The following is a 22,572-nucleotide window of genomic DNA, read 5'->3' on the forward strand; positions in this document are numbered from 1 at the left end:
CAGTACTAAGAATATTATTTCTATTGTATAAATAGAAATTGTATAAATTGTATAAATTGACAACCTTTAAAATCCTCTAATTGGAATCCTCACAGTTTTGGGGTAAGAACGGTGATTTTAAACAGTCCCAGGCCTTGTCTACCTCTGTACAATTAAAAACACGAGACCAATTCATACATGTGCCACCCAGCATAATCTACACATTGGTTAAAATAAAAATGTATTTATTTTAAAATAAGTCCTGGATTGTAGCTTCAAGAAACCCGAAAGAAATCCAAGAAAAAAAACATTGGTGTGCATGTAACACCCTCAACATGATGACAATGGCATTAAAAGTTTGGATTGATATTTAAGGCTGCAAAAGGCCTATTGATAATTTTTCTTAGCCATATTTACATTGACTACTTTTTGAATAACCTTTTTTCCCTGAAATATCTCTGCTGTCGGGCAGAAAGCAGTTAGGCAATACAAATGAAATCCATTTTCAGATACTTTAATGTATACCTTGTTGCCGATTCAAGTATCTGACAAGCATACTTGAATGTGTCCTATTATTATCATCTCTTTACCCAAATACAGCTTGTGTTGTTTTTGTCCATTCATGTGGAGAGGTCTTTTTTCCATCTGACTTCGTCATTCTAATGAACAAATCACCTAACTTCACAAATTGGAGTTGGATGGTTTGAAAGACAGTTTGAGTATCCAATAGAGTTAGAAGGTTGAGTCAGTGCTTTTTAATACCTTTCATTGGTTCAATATTTGTAAAACACCCACACACACACACAGACAGACATAAAGGGTGTTCAATAGCACCGGAAACGTTGAAAAATGGAGATAGCTGGTTTCTGTCCGACAGCAACAACATAGTAGGTACACAACGCTGTGGAACGGTCCATTCTACCCTGTGGACATCATGGTACGTTCCAGCCACACCAGGTAGTTTCTGACTCGGACGTAGACGCCGTACAAGTCCTGCTGGGCGCATCCCCGCCCCCAGCTGACCACGCCCGTCAGGAACCAGGTCTTCTTGTAACGGGTGACCAGCGGACCCCCGCTGTCCCCCTGGCAGGCGTCCCGCCCCCCCTGGCGGACCCCCGCGCACATCATGTTCCTTGTCATGGGCAGATGGGTATGGGCCCTGCACTCCTACAGAGAGGGAGGATTGATTGATTGATTGATTGATTGATTGATTGATTGATTGATTGATTGATTGAACTTTATTACCGCCGCCTGTGGATATATCAGCGTTGTGATTAGCTACAGGTGTCGGCTAATGGGAGGGCCTCTGACCCTTTCTGACTCGCACATAGACAAACTACGGCCACGTCACTATGACAACATAAACTAACCATGACCACATCATCGATATATGGGCATAAAAGGGACAAGGACTGACAGATACAGAGATCCAGTTGTTCAGAACCACAGATCCTGCTATGCCCATATATGGTCATGTCATGTGCTTATAGGGACCGACCAACTTCATACATGGTGCGCAGCGGCAAGGACTCGAGGGAGTGCAGTGTTCACCGTCGAGTAGTTTGGATATCTAGTTGTCCAGAACCGCCGATCCGACAAATATGGACATATACGGATGACATCAGGGCTCTCCATACATGGCACAGACATATTTTTACAGAGTGGGGTTGGGGGTCTGAGGATTCTACTATCAATATGTTCAATGGGTTTTCTACTATCAAGATGTTCAATGGGTTAAACTTTAACCCATTGAACATCTTGATAGTAGAATCCTCAGACCCCCAACCCAACTCTGTAAAAATATGTCTGTGCCATATATGGAGAGACCTGATGTCATCAGTATATGACCATATGTACATATTGTACTACGTTCATTGGTATTTTGAGGACAGGAATTATTTGACTGTTGGACTCGGAACTATAGACATCCGCAGTATCAGGACTAATGTTTTGAGGGGCGTCATAGGCCAGCCAAGTCTATGGACTTTTAATGTTTGTCACTAGCCTAATTATACATTTCCCGGCCCTGACAAGTCTATGGACTTTAATGTTTGTTTAGGGTAAATTATGATGTAATTATGAGCCAAGTCTATGGATTTAGAAAATCCCCAAATCTGGGCGCCTCTCACTTCACACGAGTGTGATTTTTTAATATGTTACAGAAAAAAGGTAAAAAAAATGTATAATAATTGAGGAGTTGATCGTCCACTCAAGGCCTATTCATAGTCTGGATTTTCGGTGGTGAGGTGACCACCGGGTGAGCTGACCACCGGAGCTGAAATAACGTTGAGCGGTGGTGAGTAAAAACAGAGAGAAGGGCTGGGGCGGTGGCGGTGGTTTGCTCTTCACCGCGGCTCGTGACGTCATGTTGTAGTTCGGTTGTCACCCCACCACCGAAAATCCAGACTATGTATGAGCCTTCAGTCCTCTCAACACTTTGACAGCAGCTGTGCAGCGAGTGGTGGGGGAGGTCACAGACGCGACCTAGCTTTTCTCCTCCGGGCGGGAGAGGCTGTGGGTGAGATGGGATAGGGAGTGGGGTAGGGAGTGCTTCGCTGTGTTCATTGTAGGGGGGGCGAAGATTTACTATTCTCCCTTAGAGTAGGCTATATATTAATAGAGACGTCACCGAGAGGAAACACTGAAGCGAAAATTACATGGTGGCCGAAAGTAGGTATACTGCAGCTCGAGTGACACTGGGCCAATCACATGAACGCGCCAATACACAACAACGGCGGCGCTCGTTCATGACTCGCTCGCACATGCACGCACGCACGGTACTAGTTCATGTGTTTGGCCCACCACGTTCACATATGGCCTAAATGCATCCCAGAATGCACTCTGTTCCAACCAAGGAAGAAGGGGTGAAATGGCCTCATGCGCTGGGTGAGCAACTCAATGCAAGTGGATGGGAGGAGAAATCCAGTGACGTCTCTATTATAACTCTATGCTTGATTCGCCATCCATACCTGCATGGGGACCCTGGGGATCTCCAGGCGTTGAAGGATGTTGGCGGGGGGTCCCACCTGCGCCAGGCGACCCCAGCCGCTCACTGTGGACAGGCGCACGGTGGCCAGCGTACGGGAGAAGCTGCCATTGGAGGCGGGCAGACAGACGGGCACCACGTAGGGTCCAAGCGGAACGGGGTGGGCGAGCTTCAGGAGGGCCAGGTCACCGTCGGACGTGGAGACGTTGTACGATGGATGGACGAACACCGTGGACACCATAGTGGTGTTTTCGGTCTGCTCATCAATGGTGCGATCGTGTTCTCCTGGAGACAGGAGAGGGTTTATTTTAGTTGCTATGTATGTATGTATGTGTATGTATGTATGTATGTATGTATGTATGTATGTATGTATGTCGGTAAGAATGGTGGTCCCTTATTGGCTGTTGATGGTGACGTAACTACGGTACGCTTCAAGGTAGGTATAAGGTCAATAGCGGGTCTAAGGGAGTTAGAAGAGCAGTTGTAATAGACATTAGTTAGTAGCAGTTAGTTGACACCTCGACAGAGTACATTTCTAGTTACTTGCGCAGGCAGAGTGTGCAAGTATTGTGGTTGTGCTGGGAAGTATGCACGTATGCTTGGGAGGTATATATACTGGATGTTGATGGTGACGTAAGTAAGATATGTATCAATGCCGGGTTATAACTGTCTTTTGATGGTGACGTAATAAAGATAGGTTTCAGATTACATACATGTATACGTACATACAGACATTGGCCCGGTTTCCCAAAGGACACATGGTGTAAGAGGTATGGTGTAGCACATGATGCTCAGATGCCCTCTAGGCCGCACACAGAAGCCTGTGAATATAGACATTCCGTGCATAGATGTGCCACGCAATGGTAGGCCTCAGGCCTGAGGCCTGGTATGGTAGGCCTCAGGTCTACCATTCTGAAATTGAATTTAATAATATTTGGAATGCTGGACCAAGTTGAGCCCACAATTACAATGTATGCATTTATCAGACACTCTTTTATTATAGAGCGACTTGCAAGTCTGAGATCTCCATAAGCAGAGTAAACACGGCTCGGCATATGCAGGGTAAACATGAACTCTAGTCAATAAACAACAAGGTAAAAAAAGAATAAATATAACACATGCTGAGATTTTTTATCTAAGGCCTTTATAGGTCAAAGAGGCAGCTGGGAACCTGTTAACCCTGACATATAGAAGGTAGGTGTGTTTCCCTGCCCTCATCCCTGTTTTTTTCTAGAGGCAGGTATTTGGGTGAATTTCACCCGGATTTCTTTTTTAAATCCCATACTCAATAACAATGTTATTTGTTTTGTTTTTGTTGTGCACTGGGACATTCTCACATCTCCCAGGAATGGGTGGACCAAAGAAGAAGTTCCATTATTTATTTTTTAGGAATATTTCTATGCCCAGCTTTGTGCGTCTGTGTGTACCAAATAACGATGATTTAATTGGCTGAGCACAGAATGTGATGTATGATGATTCATGATGATGTATGACGATATACCCCTCACTTCAGTGTGATTTTCAAAATAATACCTGCATTCTTCACCGACTTTAATGTCATGCAGGCACAAATCTCACATGAAGCCCTGCCTACCACTCAAGATGTCTGTTAGACGTACCAGAAAACCCATGGCATGCCGCCACCCAATTTTGAATCCTGTGCTTTTGACTCAGCATAGAGTTATAATAGCTGTAGGGCGGAAGAATGCTCTACTCTATATCTTTACTGTTTGCTTTAAGCAAACATGTGCAGTTCATTGGTTTGGTCTATAATCCGTCCTTGGCTATCAACAGTTCCTTGATTGGCCAACCCAATCCACATCTAACTACAACCCAATCCACATCTGACTATGTGGATTTGTCGAAAGTTGTGGGACATTTGTGCCACTGAACCAATATAAGCGGATAAGAGAAACACATCATGACAGTATTTGACAGAGCAAGAATTAAGTTATCCACTGTGAGAAATGTTCTGCTGGACACTGCATCTGAAGGGAGGAGCTAGGAGATTGGATAATGCTGCTGTTGCAGTTGAGCAAAAGGTGTACTCCTTTGAAGGGGTCCTCACCACGGCTCAGATTGATGTGCACGTCTTCAACACAGTGTCTTTACACTGGAGGAAGTTGACCCCAGTGACTGAAAGTGGAAAACTTCGCCTTGAGGCTCCTTCCAGGCGCTGGGGCCACACAGCTGTGCTGATAGAAGATATCGCCTACATATGGGGAGGGTGTCCATACTGCAATGTGCTTTATGCATTCGATGTCGACACCCACAGGTGGTTCAAGCCCAGGGTTTCTGGGTCTGTTCCAGAGGCGAGGACCAACCACTCAGCTTGTGTATTAGGGAAGGTCATGTATATCCATGGAGGGATTCAACAGGTTGGATACACTAATGACATCTATGAGCTGGACACCACCTCAATGGTCTGGTCTTTCATTAACACCGGAGGCACTCCGCCCCCTGTTTCAGAACTTCACTCTGCCACCGTCATTGGGACAAAGGTGTTTGTATTTGGGGGCTGCAACACGATACTACTAAACAGCACCAGAGTGTTTGACACAGAGACCAACTTCTGGCTGGACACGCCTGCTGCACAGCTTCTTCCAGAAGCACGTAAGGATCATTCAGCGTTTGCCTACAACGGAGAGCTGTACATATTTGGCGGTCCGACCTTAAGCGGTCTGTGGAAATTCAGTCCGGAGGCCTTTACCTGGAAGAAGGTTCAGCCCAAGGGGAACCGTCCGCGTCTAATATATAGGATGTGCTGCTGCACGGTGGTAGATCGTGTCATCCTCTTTGGGGGATACAACACACCAAATGACCTGTACATCTTAGACTTATGTCCTAGTCTGAAGACGTTATGCAAGCTAGCAGTTATCCAGTACGGTCTGGAGTGGTCAGAACTCCCACATGACGTCAGGTGGGAACTGGCAGCCATGACTGCCTCCAGACAGTCTCCTGGGGGAGGAAGGGTCTGATCCTTTTTTAAGTGTAAACCTACTGGAAAGGGTGACCTGATCGCACACATCACAAGGCACTTTGCAATCGATAGTCGTAACTGCATTGTCCTAGTGATTACGTCTTGATTACATTTTTTTCATCTGAAATGTTTTACCTTTATGCCTGATTTAACTGTGTGCCGAAATAAATTAATGGTGTATGTGCTGGGGGTCTCACCCACAGTGATGTAGAGGCTAGTGGGGGGTTTGTTCCAGACACAGTGCGCTGCCGTCAGGATCCACCAGGGGGACAGAACGATGGCTCCACACACATACTTCAACGCAGCTTCTTCTTTGGCGTTTACCGGCTGCTTACCATGCTGCAATGTGCCGTTTACCGGCTGCTTACCTTGCTTCAATGTGCTTCTACTGCGCTCTGATAACATGGCCTGCAGAGAAGACAGACAGACAGACAGACAGACAGACAGACAGACAGACAGACAGACAGACAGACAGACAGACAGACGTCGTGGCATGTCCCATAACAGTGTTTGTGCCAAGTTTGGTGCGGATTGAATCAACTTTGTGCCTGCTAGGGGCCAAAACCTTTTTCCGGCGTATCCCATGGACAGTCCAGGAAGCATTTGAACACTGTAAAAACCAACTATTTTTCTCAAGAGACTATATCCACAGTGATGGTCTTTGTGTGTGTGTGTGTGCGTGTGTGTGTGTACGTGCATGTGTCTCCTACCTGCCAGGGGCATTGTCCTTTCGGACAGATGTATCCATTGACGACCCTGCGTGTGCGTGTATGTACTACCTGCCGGGGACATGCCTGTCCTTTGGGACAGACATGTCTGGTGACCCCCCGGGGTGTGGGTTGTTGGAGTGGGACTGTCCTCCCACACGGCACCGCAACTGGACCGGTGGAAACAGGACATACAACTGCAAGTTAACTTCCTGTCTGTTTTTGATTGATTGAACACTTTATTGACAGTTTGCAAAATAGAACAGCGGTACAATTATGCAATATCGATGTTCAAGGGATAACACAAAAAGTCCTAAGGGGTTGATTCCATTGTGGTTCTATGTGTACAATTAATCAACTTGAATACATGTCTGCCGCTGCCACAAGCCAAATTAAGGTCATTTATAAAATAAGATACAGTTGTCTTATAATAGTTTTCTCTATCCAGTGATTCCAGCTGGCAGATTGGTCTCACTGATAAACTAAAATAAAATGTTTTCTTTATATTCCGTTTCCTAATATGAATGTTATATTATCATTAAAATCTTAGTATTTTGCCAATTATTGGGGAGCCCACTTCCAATACGGTCCAGGAAGATATTTTGTGTTTTAATATGAATGCCTATATTATCATTGCAATCTTACTGTTTTGCCAATTATTGGGGAGCCCGGTTCCATTTTGTGCAGGTTGAGAACCATTGGTTTATCACTGGTCGGGACACCCTGCTAGAGATCGGCTCTTTATGGCAAAGAGATTTGGTGAAGACAGAACAGAGCGGTCCAAGTATAGAAACCCAGGAAGTGATTATTTTAAGCCTGCAGTTCCCATTAATGCAGAAGCATTTACACTCAATTCAAGGTGAATGAGGTTTTGGCCGGACTTTTCACTTTTTCACTTTTCACATTTTCATGAATAATGTACGTTTTATGAGGTACACACTTTTAAGAGGTGTGACAGTGTGTCATTGATTGATTCCCAAAAATAAGGGAAAAAAATCACAACCGTGTGAACTGAGTGGTGTAAGGTCTTATATAGACTGATCAACTGTGGTCTGACGTAATGTCTGACGTAATGAAATCACACCCGTGTGAACTGGGTGACCATAGCAACCATGCTCATTTTTTGGTACGAACAGACACGTAAACTAACAAAGCCAGTTGTAGGAGTGGTTTACACCACTCATAAAGTGCACCCTATCAGTTCAATAAGGGACAGGTCTTTTAGTTAACACATGGCGAGCCCAATCCTGGCTAAACCGGGAGGGGTACTGTATGTACAGTAGACAGACCTTGAGGGAGACAGCTGGAGTTGTCAGCAGCAAGGCTGTAGCCAGGTGCACAGAGACACCTTGATGCTTCCAGGACGTCACTACAGAAATGTTCACAGCCTCCATTTCTATAGAGACAACCGTAGGAGGTCCTCACAGCTAGAGAGAGAGAGAGAGAGAGAGAGAGAGAGAGAGAGAGAGAGAGAGAGAGAGAGAGAGCAACAGTAGTGAAAATGTAACTATGAAGTGGATATTGAGTATTGACAATTTGTATTTCCTTCCCTCATCTTGGATCATTTATGTTATAATATACACAATAGCAGTTTTCAATAACAGATTCAAATTTTGTAATCAGATCACCTTTTTCGCAGATCCGTCCGTGGTAACCCTTGCGACAGATACAGGTGTAACCTTTGACCTGACGCATGCAGGTGGCTCCGTTCTTACAGGGTCTGGATGCACACGGGTCCACTACTACACAACACAGGAAGAGAACTACATTACCCATAATCCTTCACACTGGTCCTGTGGTCCACTCATAGAGTAATAAAAGGATAGAGACCGAACCGGAGCGTTAGCCCCGCCCCCCCGCTATTCATTTCAATAGAAATTGCTCAGTGGCGTTTTGAAGCACCCGGAAGACTGCCAGAAGTACAATTATAACTCAATGTCTTGAGCGGGCGGAAATTTAGCCTAGCCCCGGACCTCAAATTTGAGGTCCAGGCTTACGCACGTGACAACGTCCGTCCACCTCCATGAAAGTGCTGCGATTCCACATTTCGCCAGTAGGTAGTGGCAGCTTCAACGTTGGATAGCCTTACTGGGGGCTTGGGTCCACTACTACGCAACACAGGAAGAAAACTACATTAACATTACCCATAATCATTCACACAGGTCCACTAGTAATCCTTCATTCTGGTCTACTATACTACATAGATACATAGATACATAGATACGTACATAAAAAGGTCCTTCGGCTCTGGGGCGTATGCTTCTCGAGAGTAGGCAAGCTTTCTCGAGATTCCTTGCGAAGCATAGCGGAAGCATGAGCGCAAGCTTACCAAGTTCGGTAGGCCAATCAGAGGCACGTTTGTTTTGTCATGCCAATAAATCTCCCTTGGATTTAATTGATATGTCCCGGAAAAGACGCGCCGTGATTGGCCAGACAAACTTGAGTGGCAGCGACGCAGCGTGCCTTCCGCACTTCCGCTTGACACATCACTCCAATGAACTGCAGCGGCCAATGAGGCATCTCTTTTTGAGAGCCCCTCCTATATACAGCTTTTGTCCCCTCACGTCTCATATTTGCCATTGACAATGAAAGGAGAAATCATGTCATATCTGTATTCTGCCTCAAATATGACGTAAAATTGTGGCAGCACAAACATTAAATGCCATTGATAATGAAGGGAAAATGTACGTCGAGCAAATAACCAATCACATAAATTCAGTTGTTCATGAGATGATGTATCATGATGTATAAGGATAAGAGCTTCACTTCACTTCACACGGGTGTGATTTTTTTGTCCCCACACGTCTCAAGATTTGCCATTGACGACCACGGTAAGAGAATTCCGGTCAAATGTCCGCAAAATGTTGTCCCCGCCCACCTCAAGTGTTGCCATTGACGATGAACGGAGAAATTACGTCAGAATTTCGCTAAATATGACGTAAATTAAACATTAAAACATTAAACGCCATTGACATTGAAGGGAAAATGTATGTCATATGTAAACGAGCAAATCAGCCAACCAATCACAGGCAACAGTCATTCTGATTGGCCAATGGCCAGTATGAGATGATGCATGATGATGTATGATGATAAGAGCTGATAATTCCGCTAAATATGACGTAAATTAAACATCAAAACATTAAACGCCATTGACATTGAAGGGAAAACTTACAACATATGTAAACGAGCAAATCGGCTAACCAATCACATGTTGGTGGGAGTGCTTGGCCAATAAGGGTCCACCTTATGTACCTTATGTAGCAATGTCAAATGTCCGCTAACATAAATTGATGTACGATGACAAGAGCGCCCCTCATTTCACACGGATGTGATTTTTTATCTATGTACTACTACACAACACAGGAAGAAAACGGGTCCCATCAAGGTCAGTTTTGGACAGTTTTGGACCATTTCTGAATGGTTAAAAAAAATGAACCCATGCCACCCTCTAATCTACGCATAAACATCAAACATGTAGATTGCTCTGTTTACCTGAGTATGTTTTCCAAAACTCTTTCTGTAGGAGAGAGACAAACATAATAGCCTATTGTTATTGAACTGTTTAAAGGAGTAGTTCACCCCAAAAAAGACTTATTTTCTACCAATTACGCAAGCCATTAAGTCTAGAATTAATTTGTTTTTGTGAAAGTATTGGCTTAGGAAATTGAACGCCATAAAAACAATATCCATGAATTCAAGGCTTCATGGGGTGTGTAATTGATAGACAAAAAGTCATTGTTTGGGTGAACTACTCCTTTCATTCAAAATCAAATGATATGATTATTCATTCTTTTTTTAACAAAATAACTATGCAGGTAAACAATAGTAGTAGCAGCAGTAGTGGTAGTAATTGTGACCGAAGGTCGCAGTTAACTATGGAATCACGCATTTCCCGTCAGTTTGTGTGTTGGGCACGTGACATCACGTGACATCATCAGGGATGGAGATATATATTAAGCCCATATATGGAGATCCCTGATGTCATCAATATTGGCCAGCAACTCTACATCTGACCTCAAACCTCAAACCCTTAGATCTCCAAGACTCCATATATGGAGCTGACCTGTTCTGACATTCCATATGTTGATCCTTCCCCATCCATCCTTCCTCTTCGATGTCTCGCTTTTGACTGATACCTGTCCATTCAAACTCTAGACGGGCCTGCCCCAAAGTTATTAGTGCAGCCCAAAAATTAAGATCTTACCCCCCCATGTTGATCTGACCCCCCATTCCAAAGCGCCAGCCCTCGCCCAGCAGTCTGCTGTCACCCAGGCGGATGCGTGCTAGTATTCGTAAGTAGTAGTAGGTAGTAGTAGTAGTAGTAGTAGTAGTAGTAGTAGTAGTAGTAGTAGTAATAGGAGTAGTAGTAGTAGAAGAGACTCACAACTTGTTTAGGGAAGAGGAAGATCTCCCTGGCCTCCTCGTAGGAGCATCTCTCCTCCAGACATTCTCTCTCCAGGTTTCCTACCTTCAGCTCCTCCAGGAAGGAGTTGGCCCGACGGGAGCGCAGGAGAACCCTGCTGGCCTCCTCCCTGTTCACGAACACAGGAGCTGAAAGACAGAGGAGAGATACAGGCAGACGTAATTAAGTATATAATACTGCATCCCTCCATGGATCATGTATATAATATTATATATAAGAGTTCTGCCAATGAGGGGTCACGTGGTTCATGTAACCCATTTGCCACTCTAAAGCCCATAGACTCCAATGCATTCCGTAAACTGCCATTGGACCGGCCCCCTGAAGTGAACAGAGTTGTCGTAACTCAACTCTCTCTGTGGGGCACGCACAATATGTCATAGTAAAACGTCCATAGATTTGGCTGCCACATGACATCATGGAAAATCAGGTTTCAAAAAATGATTTAATTCGGGTGAATTAATTGCAAACATACTGTATTGTTATGATAAAATTAAAAATCAAACTAAACAAACATTAAAGTCCATAGACTTGGCAGGCAAACTAATTACATCATAAGCGATCTAAACAAACATAAAAAACCCAAAGAGTGCCATATGACGTAAGGGGGTAGCACCCCCCAAAAAATGCATACAAAATTACGTTTTTTTTCTTTAATCTTTCAAATTAAAACCTTGAAAAATGAGTTCTTTGCGATACCGATAAATAGGAATATGCTCTGGAATGCAAGCGGGGCCCACCTCTTTGAAGTTTTCCAAGTGGCCTCTGATCCGGAAAACATCGAGAACTGTTCTAGACCAGTGTTTCCCAAACAGTGGATCTAGAGACCCATTATTAGTCACACTCATGTGAAGTGAGGGGCGCCCACTGCATTTATATCGGCCACATGACGTCTTACGTCGTCATTAAGTGCCCTAAACAAACATTAAAGTCCATAGACTTGGCTGGCTCTAAAGTGCTCTCTAAAGTGCTATACACAAACGTTGTAATATCCTCAAAGTCCATAGACTTGGCTGGCTCTAAAGTGCTATACACAAACGTTGTAATATCCTCAAAGTCCATAGACTTGGCTGGCTCTAAAGTGCTATACACAAACGTTGTAATATCCTCAAAGTCCATAGACTTGGCTGGCTCTAAAGTGATATACACAAACGTTGTAATATCCTCAAAGTCCATAGACTTGGCTGGCTCTAAAGTGCTATACACAAACGTTGTAATATCCTCAAAGTCCATAGACTTGGCTGGCTCTAAAGTGCTCTCTAAAGTGCTATAAACAAACGTTGTAATATCCTCAAAGTCCATAGACTTGGCTGGCAAACAATTCACATAATAAGTGCTCTAAACAACAAACACATTAACAATCCCATAGACGTGGCTGCCATATGACGTAATCTTCAAAAGCCATGCACTGGAGCGGCTAGCACCCCCTCAAAAAATAGGTACGGGTACGGTGACTTCCAGTCCCGAAAAGCAACCAGAAACGACTGATATTACCTTCAACTGCAGCTAGGGCAGCTCTTCACTCGGTAGAACTAGTAGAAATCATAACATTCCCTACTTTTTTATCATACATTTAAAATGAATGGGACCATAATTTACTAAACGCATATCATGATAATTGAAAATTTTAAATGAAAATAGTATTCATCAAAATGATTACTAATAAAAAATGTTACTACACTAATAAAATGGAGCGTTAAGTCTCATATGTGAAATTTGTCCTAATAGCTAGGAGCAGTCAGAGCCATCTAATAGAAGAGTTGCGATATTGAGGGGGCAGAAAACAGCCTGGTCATGTGGTTCATGTACTCGCACGAGCCCATAGACTCCAATGCATTCCGTACACTTCCAGTTGTCCCTATTTGAAGCCTTCAAATAGAGACAAACCAATATAAGTCTATGTAGAAGAGAACAGAGTTTGCGTAACTCTGTCTTACTTCATGGCTCTGGGAGCAGTGAGCAGCCATTCCGGTGCTCGGGAGCAATTGGGGGTTAAGAGTGTTGCTCAGGTACACACACCGACACATTGCTGGCCTCCTGGCCTGGAATTGGACCTGGGACAACCAGGGGCTCTGGCTCATTTGTTCTAGACCACCAGTACGGCTCGTTTACTGAAGTCCCAGTATGCTGTCATGTGGAAGGCCATGTTGGATACAGCGACCATGTACTGGAAAGCAGCGAATAGCGAGTAGATTCCCTCCTCACAGAACATGACGTGCCGTATGAAGCAGTACGTCGCCGCCAGGCAACAAGACACGTTTACCAGGAAGAGACATAGCTTGCAGCGGTATGACGTCACATCTTCCTGGCGTCGGGGGCGTCTACTGATCGAGTGCCACAGGCTGCAAGTCGACAACATGTATAGCAGAGAATAGACATTAAACATGATGACCAACTTCTCGTGGGTGCTGTACGTCTCAGCAGCGGAGGAGACGTACGCTAACAGTACCAGCACGGTGGTTTCGGCCACGCTGCAGACGAGGGCCAGTCCGGCCATCATTCTGCCAGTCGACGCCTCTATGCGTTGGCGGTACAGCGAGAAGTAACAGGCGCTGGTGAGGTAACGATGAGCGGAGTGGAAGCCGACGCATGTCCTCCATACGTAGCGCTCGGGTACGAGGCGGATGGACGCGCTGATGGACGGGAGGTAGTTGGGCACCGTTGTGTTCTGCGTTCTGCATTGTGTGTGCGTGGCCTCCTTGTTGTGGAGCAGTAGAGACAGGGCCAGACAGGACACAAGGCCAGTCAAAGCCAACAGAAGCGTTCCCACAGTCAGGTGAGAGAACGGCAGCCTGAGCAGAGGACGGGCCATGTGGGCGATAACCTGGGCAAAGCGTTCGGGTGATTGTGAGGACCGGCGCAGCAGCAGTCTCTCTTTTCTCTCTCGCTGAAAGAGCTTTGGGCTGACGTCACACAGCAGCACCCACACCTGTTCTCCTTATATGGGCATAATGAGGACATTAACAAATTAACACACTTTTAGATACTTTTGAGACCAGGAATCAAATGGGAAATGGTGCACCTGTTGGTTACTGGTGAAAATGTAATCACACCAACGTGTGCAGTGTGTGTGTGTGTGTGTGTGTGTGTGTGTGTGTGTGTGTGTGTGTGTGTGTGCTGCCTAAACAGACATACATACATAGAGACATAGAGAAACACACGGCCACGCTGCTCAACAGTGCCACTTTAGGTGACCCAGCAGTATTGCAGCTGTCCGTGCTCAGAGAGACATACATACAGACATACATACAGTACACACAAAGTCACACATAGGAGTGGTTGGCACCACTCAAAACACCCAAATACGACATTTTAGACTCATAACAATTCTATTTGATGAGCCTCCTTTAGTGTAATCTTGTGCTGTTTGTCTTTTTTAAGTCTTGTGAAGCTCCAACCTGACATGTTTTTTGTTTTATATCATCTGTTATGTTACTTACTGTCCATGCAGGCCTTTTGGTAAAAGTTACTTTAGAAGAGCATCCAGCATAAACTGCCTCCCCTGGTCAGGAGGGGAAAGGAACTGGTTGGAATAACGTGTTCCTTCCACACACTACGTCTACCGGGGAAACTCCCCTCTGTCAGGCGAAAAGAAGCGGCTTGGACTCCTCATGTATTGAGGTAAGCATGAGACCAGTCCGTTGCTCTCCCCAGGTTGGAAGAGGGAGTGTAGAGCCCAGGATTACAGTACAATTGACACTGCCTGGTGATACTTATATTACACATACACTTACTACATACAACAAACAGAACACGCACGCACGCACGCACGCACGCACGCACGCACGCACGCACACGCACACGCACACGCACACGCACACGCACACGCACACGCACACGCACACGCACACGCACACGCACACGCACACGCACACGCACACACACACACACACACACACACACACACACACACACAAACAATACAGTTACGAGGCCTACATTAAAAAAAGGGTTAAAAATAACTTAGTAAACAGTACAACAACTAGTGATATACACTATCCAGCACCTTCTTCATCCCTGTACCTCATAATAAACTTGAAAAAGTGCCCCTCGGAGCACAGGTCTCCACCAGGGCAGGTCAGGTTGTGGCCTCCTGGTGGTGCTATAATAGGCCAATGTGAAAAGGGTGACATTTCTTCGTACGCCTTTGATGGCAATTGGATGAGGAATTTTTTCCCAAAAATGTGTTTTGCAAAAATCCAGCTGTTGGTGGCACTATAACAGGCCAATGTGAAAAGGGTGGGATATATTCCTCAGCCTAGTAGGAAAGTCTGTGAAAGATTTCACGTAAATTGCACGCTGTGTTCATGATTTGAGGCTTTTTGTTCAAAACGGGCCAATCCTGCAATCTTTGAAAGCCAATGTTAGGCATTTAGGACGGAATCTGAAATATCGGACAGACACGTCTTGAACACATGACTATAGAGATAGTGTGTAACGATTTGCGGGATTTTTGGACAGAATCTGGAGGTGTAGTATCAAAAAATTTGTTTTTCAAAAGTCGGCCTCCTGGTGGCGCTATAGCAGGAGAATGTTCTGGAGAATTTGGGGCAGAGGTTCATCGTTGGCATCCAGGGAGTGCGTGAAAAATGTGGCATCGACCAGGTAAATGGTGCCGGAGATTAGCTGTACACAGACGGACGGACGAACAGACGGACGGACGGACGGACGGACGGACGGACGGACGGACATAAAGGGACACACGGACGGAGTGCAAAACATACTCTCTCCCCATGCCTTCGGCCTGGTGGAGACAAACAAAATGTCTTTGTGCTTCATTTTAAACTGTTTCATATCTTTAACTCCACCATAAAACCATTCCATATAGTCTCACCCCATACCAAGACTGCAAAAGCTTTTTCTGGTTGTTCTCCTAAAATGTAGGCTACTTTAAAATTACATTTAGATAATACTTACAGCCGATTCTAAAAAAGCCTTTTCCTGACCTAAGTTTTCTGAAAAACTTAAAATCTTTATTTAAAAAAACAAAATGTTGCTATATACTGTATCTATACTACAGGGACAACTATACATAATGTGTTCCAGGCCTAATGGGTTAAGTACCAATTAAAAAATTTCAACTTAAAGCAGCACAATGTAACTTTCCTCTTCTACCCCCCCGGATTCGAACCCGGTTTCCTGCTGGATTTATTGACTGCCAAATATGTGTATCACTGTGTACTTGTTTCCCTTACATTAAATATCATTGAATGCCTTTGTCAGCAAATTTTCGATACCAAAGTACTAATTCAAACTTGACTGCAGCTGTTATTCATGTTCTCCTACCCTTGTGTCGCACATATATCCTTGTGACCATTTTTAGGATAACATCTGCTGTGTATAAGAAATGTCCAAGATGACACCAGGAGGCCTGGGCTATGCTGCTGTAATGCTGTTTTATGCTCAAATTATGATTCAATAAATTGTCTATACACTTCACCCTGAGCGGAATATTAATATTTTGAACCTCTCTAGTGTGGTAACTGTAAGAAGAAGAAAAGGTGTTTCTCATAGGCCTACCTGTAGGATCCCCAGTGCAGTATGGATATGGAATACATAAGAGGAGCCATAGGAGGGTCTGTATGGCTGTCAGTGTGTCTGTGCGTCTGTCTGCTCTGCCGAGAGACTCCATTACTGAACACAAGAGCGAAGTTCAGTTGACCTCCATCACCATGCAGTGCTCTGCACAAAACACACAAATAGGCACGCACGCATGCACGCACATCCACTTGCGTACATGAACACACACATGCGTGCGCACATGCGTACAAGCATTAACGCGCGCACACACACACACACACACACACACACACACACACACACACACACACACACACACACACACACACACACACACACACACACACACACACACACACACACACACACACACACACACACACACACACACACACACACACACACACACACACACACACACACACACACACTTTCTCTCTCGCACTTTAGACACAAACAAAAACACGCGTACACACCAGACACTACATCTACATCCCCTTTGCACTTTAGACATTGGGGAAGATCAGGGGAAGCTGGGATGTAGTTGAGGTTGTGGAGCTCAGACTGGGGGAGGTGATTCTGCACTCTGCAGTGTACTGTCTGTCCTGTTACTGTATGTCACCAACAGTGGTGGAAAGTAACTAAGTAAAGTACTACTCCACTACATCTCAGAGGCAAATATTGCACTTTACTATACACTACAATGATTTGAAAACTTTAGTTACTATAGTTACTTTGTAGATTGTGAGCTAATAGCCGATCGGTCTAATGAAGTACTGTCACCTCATAGACGCATGAAAAACTGGAAAAATACAAAGATTGTGGCACTCCATCTTTAAGTAGCCTACATATTGAAGCCAATACTTTTCCTCAAGTAAATGTTGACTTCTGGACTTTTACTTGTAACAGAGTATTTCTGTTGATACTTTTACTTAAGTACTTTTCCCACCACTGGTCACCAAGGCTATGAAGGTAGGGTCTGTCCACGGGCCAGTCAAGCCCCACTGATGGAGGCAAAACTGGATCCGGAAGCTCTCTGAAATACAGTGGAGTCAATGAGAGCTGGCTCTGGACCAGCTTGTGAACAAACAAAGTTTCTGAAAGATTGCGTCTTTTTTCATTTAATCGGTTCAGGAATATAAAAGGAGACACAACACGGGTTGTTTTCTAATCATTTATTTTGTATGTATAATTGTATTGTGTCATCTATCTAAACAGTGTCAGCATGTATCGTTTGATTTGTTTCTGGCTCGGCAGTATTGCGAGATTTGGCACGTTCAGAAACGTACTTTGAGCTCTTTAAAACGATGCAGCAAGCAACAGCAAGTGCGATATATCTTCTTTTATTTTCCTGTACCGAGTATTTCACAAAGGTGGCATGTTGGTGGCAGTTAGTCCAACCTCGCTCTCATTGACTCCAATGTATTCCACGGCTGCAGTTTGCCTTCCAGTGATCTGCCGGCTGGAATTGCTGGATAGTGAAAATGACGTAGTAATAACAACAATAACTAGAAAAAGTGCCCCTCGGGGCACAGGTCTCCACCAGGGCAGGTCAGGTTGTGGCCTCCTGGTGGCGCTATAATAGGCCAATGTGAAAAGGGTGCCATTTCTTCATACGCCTTTGATGGCAATTGGATGATTTGAGGCATTTTGTTCCAAAGATGTGTTTTGCAAAAATCAATCTGTTGGTGGCGCTATAACAGGCCAATGTGAAAAGGGTGGGATATATTCCTCAGCCTAGTAAGAAAATGTGTGAAAGATTTCACGTAAATTTCATGCTGCGTTCATGATTTGAGGCTTTTGTTCAAAACGGGGCAATCTTGCAAACTGTGAAAGCCAATTATAGCCAATTAGGATGGAATATGAAATATGGGACAGATCCGACTTGAGCACATGACCATAGAGATACTGTGTAACGATTTGTGAGATTTTTGGACAGAATCTGGAGGAGTAATATCCAAAAATGTGTTTTACAAAAGTCGGCCTCCTGGTGGCGCTATAAAAAGCAGATGTGGAAAATGCAGGTCAAAGGTTTGTCCTTGGCCTCTAGGGAGTGTGCATACAACGTTTCACGCAGATCGGTGCAGTTTTAGGTAAAAAATGTGAAAAGCTGCCTCATGGTGGCGCTATAACAGGCCGTTCTGGAAAATGTGGGGCAGAGGTTCATCGTTGGCATCCAGGGAGTGTGTGTGCAAAGTTTGGCATCGACCGGGTTAACGGTGCCGGAGATTAGCTGGTAACACACGGACGGACACACACACACACGGACGGAGTGCAAAACATACTCTCTCCCCATGCCTTCGGCCTGGTGGAGACAATAAATAATAATAATAATAATAATAATAATAATAATAATAATAATAATAATAATGTGACAGGTGGGACATTAGGACCTGGGAGCCGCCTGCCCAGAGCGGTAGCTTGACAGAGCCTCTATATTAAAACTCCTGATAGTCAAGCCCAAAAAGGAAAAAAGTATTAAATAAATAAAAATCACGCTTGTGTGAAGTGAGGGTCCCTCTTATTATCATACATCATTACATTCCGTGCTCAGCCAATCAAATCATCAAGCTGGGCAACCAGTGAAAAAATGCAATAATGAAAATGAGAAAAGCCATATGCAATATACAATGAGCTATATAAACAAGGACCCCATTGGAAACAAGCCATAGGCTTTTTGCGCTTTAAAATCCTATTAGCAGACCTTGAATTGAACGGTAGGCCTATACTTTCCTTAGCCGCAATTTGCAACTCTAGATTTTTTTATAATGGGATGAATCTAGAGTTGCAATACTCTCCATTGACTCCCCACTCATCCAAATTGCGTTTGCGATCTGCTTGTATTAAACAACGTTAAACTCACCAACATTGCAGCTCTAGGCCAAGCTTGAATTATCCTCTTTCAATCTGCCGAGCTTTTGTTTCATAAAAATCCACCGTAGACATGTTATGAGCTACTTTCTGTCAAGAAATTCTGTGCAGGTGATTATTTTTCTAAAGGCTCATTCATAGTCTGGATTTTCGGTGGTGGGGTGACCACCACTTTCGAAAATCCAGACTATGAATGAGCCTTCAGTCTGGATTTTCGGTGGTGAGGTGACCACCGAACTACAACATGATGTCACGAGCCGCGGTGAAGAGCAAACCACCGCCCCAGCTGTCTCTCTGTTTTTACTCACCACCGCTCAACGTTATTTCAGCTCCGGTGGTCACCTCACCACCGGAGCGGTGGTCACCTCACCACCGAAAATCCAGACTATGAATGAGCCTTAAATGCTGGAGTTTGGAAGCACTCGTGCTAAATCACTGAACGGCCCGAATTTGCACATAATGCAGGAGGCAGCAGCGCGACCCGTTAATAAAAACGAGTGCTTTCAAACTCCAACACTTAGAAAAAGAATCACATGCATAGAATTTCTTTACAGAAAGTAGCTCATAACATGTCTACGGTGGATTTTTATGAAACAAAAGCTTGGCAGATTGAAAGAGGATAATTCAAGCTTTCCCTACAGCTGCAATGATGAGTTTAACGTTGTTTAATACAAGCAGATCGCAAACGCAAATTGGATGAGTGGGGAGTCAATGGTGGGTATTACAACTCTAGATTCATCCCATTATAAAAAAAAAGAGTTGCAAATTGCGGCTATACTTTCCTGTGCTTTGCAAACTGTTCCATCCATCAGTTACACACCTCCGCCACCAGGCGGCGAAAGGCAACAGATCCTTTGCTGCTCATGGCATGCTTGTAACAACGTTGACCCGGTGGTTGTGTTTATTTTCAGCATAATGGTGGAATTGGGATTCTCTCTCAATGTAGGTTTCAGTAGGAACAATTAGACCTTTGGTGAAAATGTCTCTTAAAGGTAAAATGAGTCAAATAGAATCTGTACGGCTGTCGATACATGAACACCTGGCGTCGGTGGGAGAGCAGATATTAATTAATGTCAGACTGTTTGTGTTGGAGCGCATCAGTGCTGCTGATGAGTTCATCAGTGACCTCTTCCAGAGAGAGATGGAGACACTAGAAACTCTGCTGGAGAGACAAAACAAACTGCTGGACGTGATGCAGCCACACATCAAACTACACAGAGCAGGTTGGTCACATGTTTACACGAGCATACCTAAAAGTAGATGAACTAGCTGAGCCTGAACTACACTTTTGAGTTGTGGTGCTGAAACATGACGTCATGTGAACCATGGCTAGTGCTGATGCTAAACTCCTCTGTCCTTCTGGCTGTGTGTAAAAAAAGAGGTTTCATCTGAACCAGAGCCATAGAGTAAGACATGGCTCTAGTCTGATCTGAACAAGAGACGAGTCCCTGTCTGGTCCAGGAGGAACCACAAACTCCACAGATTAAAGAGAAAGAGGCGGATGTGTCAACATGGACATTATACATGACTGTACAGCTGTAGCCTTAGAATGTCTGTTGTTACATACAGTATTACATACAGTATTTCACATATCCGAGCCATAGATCAGTGTCCTTGACCTGCGGTTGCAGTGGCAGAATGGCGGCATAAATGTGATAAATGCTCCGTTTGTACTCACCCATTAAATAATTCCAAAGACTTTGAGTGAGATATTGTCCTCTATTTTCACATCCATGAAAACGTGTATTTAGTCAAATATCTCCACTTTTTCACAAGCTGCACCCGGACGGCTTTCTCCGGGCGAGGGGCCCGGAATCAGAGGAATGACAGCTGGACTGAATTAATCAAAACTTCCTCTGATCATCACAAACGTCATCACCAATTGACCAATTGTGTGCCCCAAACATTTGTGCTTCCCTGGTCAATTTCTGATGATGTTTGTGGTAATCAACAGGAATTGGTGGTAAATTCAGTCCATCGATCATTACGGGCCCCTCGCCCAAATCACTGATTGCTCCTTTAAATAAGAGATCAAACTCTTATTTAAACAACTTGTGACAGGAGTGGCCCCTATTTACAGACTATTTCTAAGATAAATAAATGGTGTTTTTAATTTCTAATTTTAGTAATAGATTAGAGGCCAAGTATAATGTTTTAAGGTAAATGTGTATGTATGTACTTTGTACATACATACACAGGACGTTGAGTGAACCAAAACGTGAGCTTGTGATGGGAATACACAACAGACAGACTTTTTTCAATGATGCAGTACATATAGCTAGCCGTCAATCGTCTGATTATGAAATAACCGACCTGGCCCTACTGGTGGTCATCTATGATGATATACAGCTGTAGTGTACACAAAGATTCAATCATTTAAATACGGTACACAACAGTGTTCAATTTCCATCACACATTGCAATGTTGCATTGTTATCGACATTGCAGTCGATAACAAATATATAAGATACAGTAAATGAGGATAGATCTATGGTTTAGAAATGGAGCATTTATTTACAGCTTAAGTTACTCCCAACTACCACACCTATGGCACAGATGTAACACTTAATGAAAAAATAAATAGAAAGAAAATAAAATATTTATTGGTTGTTTTCATTTGATCTTTTCCCCAGACGTGCTGCAGCTCCCTGTGTGTAAAGAGGTTTCCCGTGAAGAGGAGAGGAGCCCCAGTCTGGTTCAGGAGGAACCAGAGCCTCCACACATTAAAGACGAGCAGGAGGAGCTACTTCAAAGACCAGAAGAGGTTGATTGGCCAATGCTGACATTACTGGCAGTGAACAGTGAAGATGATTATGTTGAAAACAGAGACACAGAGCTTGTAGCCAGCACCTCAACTGAACACATGAAAACACAAGCTGATGTAGAGGACTGTGGAACATCACATCCAGCTAGTGATGACCAGCTCCTCTCTTCACACTGTTCTGAATCTGACATCACTGAAGACAGTGCTGACGAATGGGAGCCCAGTGTACATCAGTCACCTTTAAACAGACTGAAGTCACACAAGGTGGAACAGGTGGAACATGTGGAAGGAGAGAGATTGTCTTTGAGCAACAAGCGGCCCCAGGACCTGAAATCATCAAAAGAAA

The 22,572-nt window shown here is 44.2% G+C and overlaps 2 protein-coding genes across 3 annotated transcripts; both read right to left on the reverse strand.

Moving 5' to 3' along the window:
* Window positions 1–207: 207 nt before the first annotated feature.
* LOC306942568 (coagulation factor VII-like) lies at window positions 208–21,278 on the reverse strand. 2 transcript variants are annotated; one of them, XM_079528556.1, is made up of 9 exons: window positions 21,142–21,278; window positions 11,037–11,203; window positions 10,145–10,169; window positions 8,281–8,394; window positions 7,942–8,079; window positions 6,656–6,822; window positions 6,143–6,353; window positions 2,949–3,250; window positions 208–1,146 (listed from the first exon to the last, which is right to left on the reverse strand). In XM_079528556.1, exons 1-9 carry the CDS (start codon window positions 21,143–21,145, stop codon window positions 898–900), a joined length of 1,377 nt encoding a protein of 458 aa, XP_079384682.1. In that variant the 5' UTR covers window positions 21,146–21,278; the 3' UTR covers window positions 208–897. The 2 variants fall into 2 exon arrangements, with proteins under 2 accessions (XP_079384682.1, XP_079384683.1); XM_079528557.1 differs by lacking the exons at window positions 10,145–10,169; window positions 21,142–21,278 and having other exon boundaries at window positions 11,037–11,055.
* On the reverse strand, window positions 13,159–14,519 carry LOC306942925 (post-GPI attachment to proteins factor 2-like; the record flags this gene model as incomplete). Its single annotated transcript, XM_079529111.1, has 2 exons — window positions 13,159–14,009; window positions 14,513–14,519. 2 exons carry the CDS (start codon window positions 14,517–14,519, stop codon window positions 13,159–13,161), a joined length of 858 nt encoding a protein of 285 aa, XP_079385237.1.
* Window positions 21,279–22,572: the final 1,294 nt, after the last annotated feature.

The sequence above is a fragment of the Electrona antarctica genome, assembly GCF_951216825.1.
Source record: "Electrona antarctica genome assembly, chromosome: 2".
Classification (NCBI taxonomy): Eukaryota; Metazoa; Chordata; class Actinopteri; order Myctophiformes; family Myctophidae; genus Electrona; species Electrona antarctica.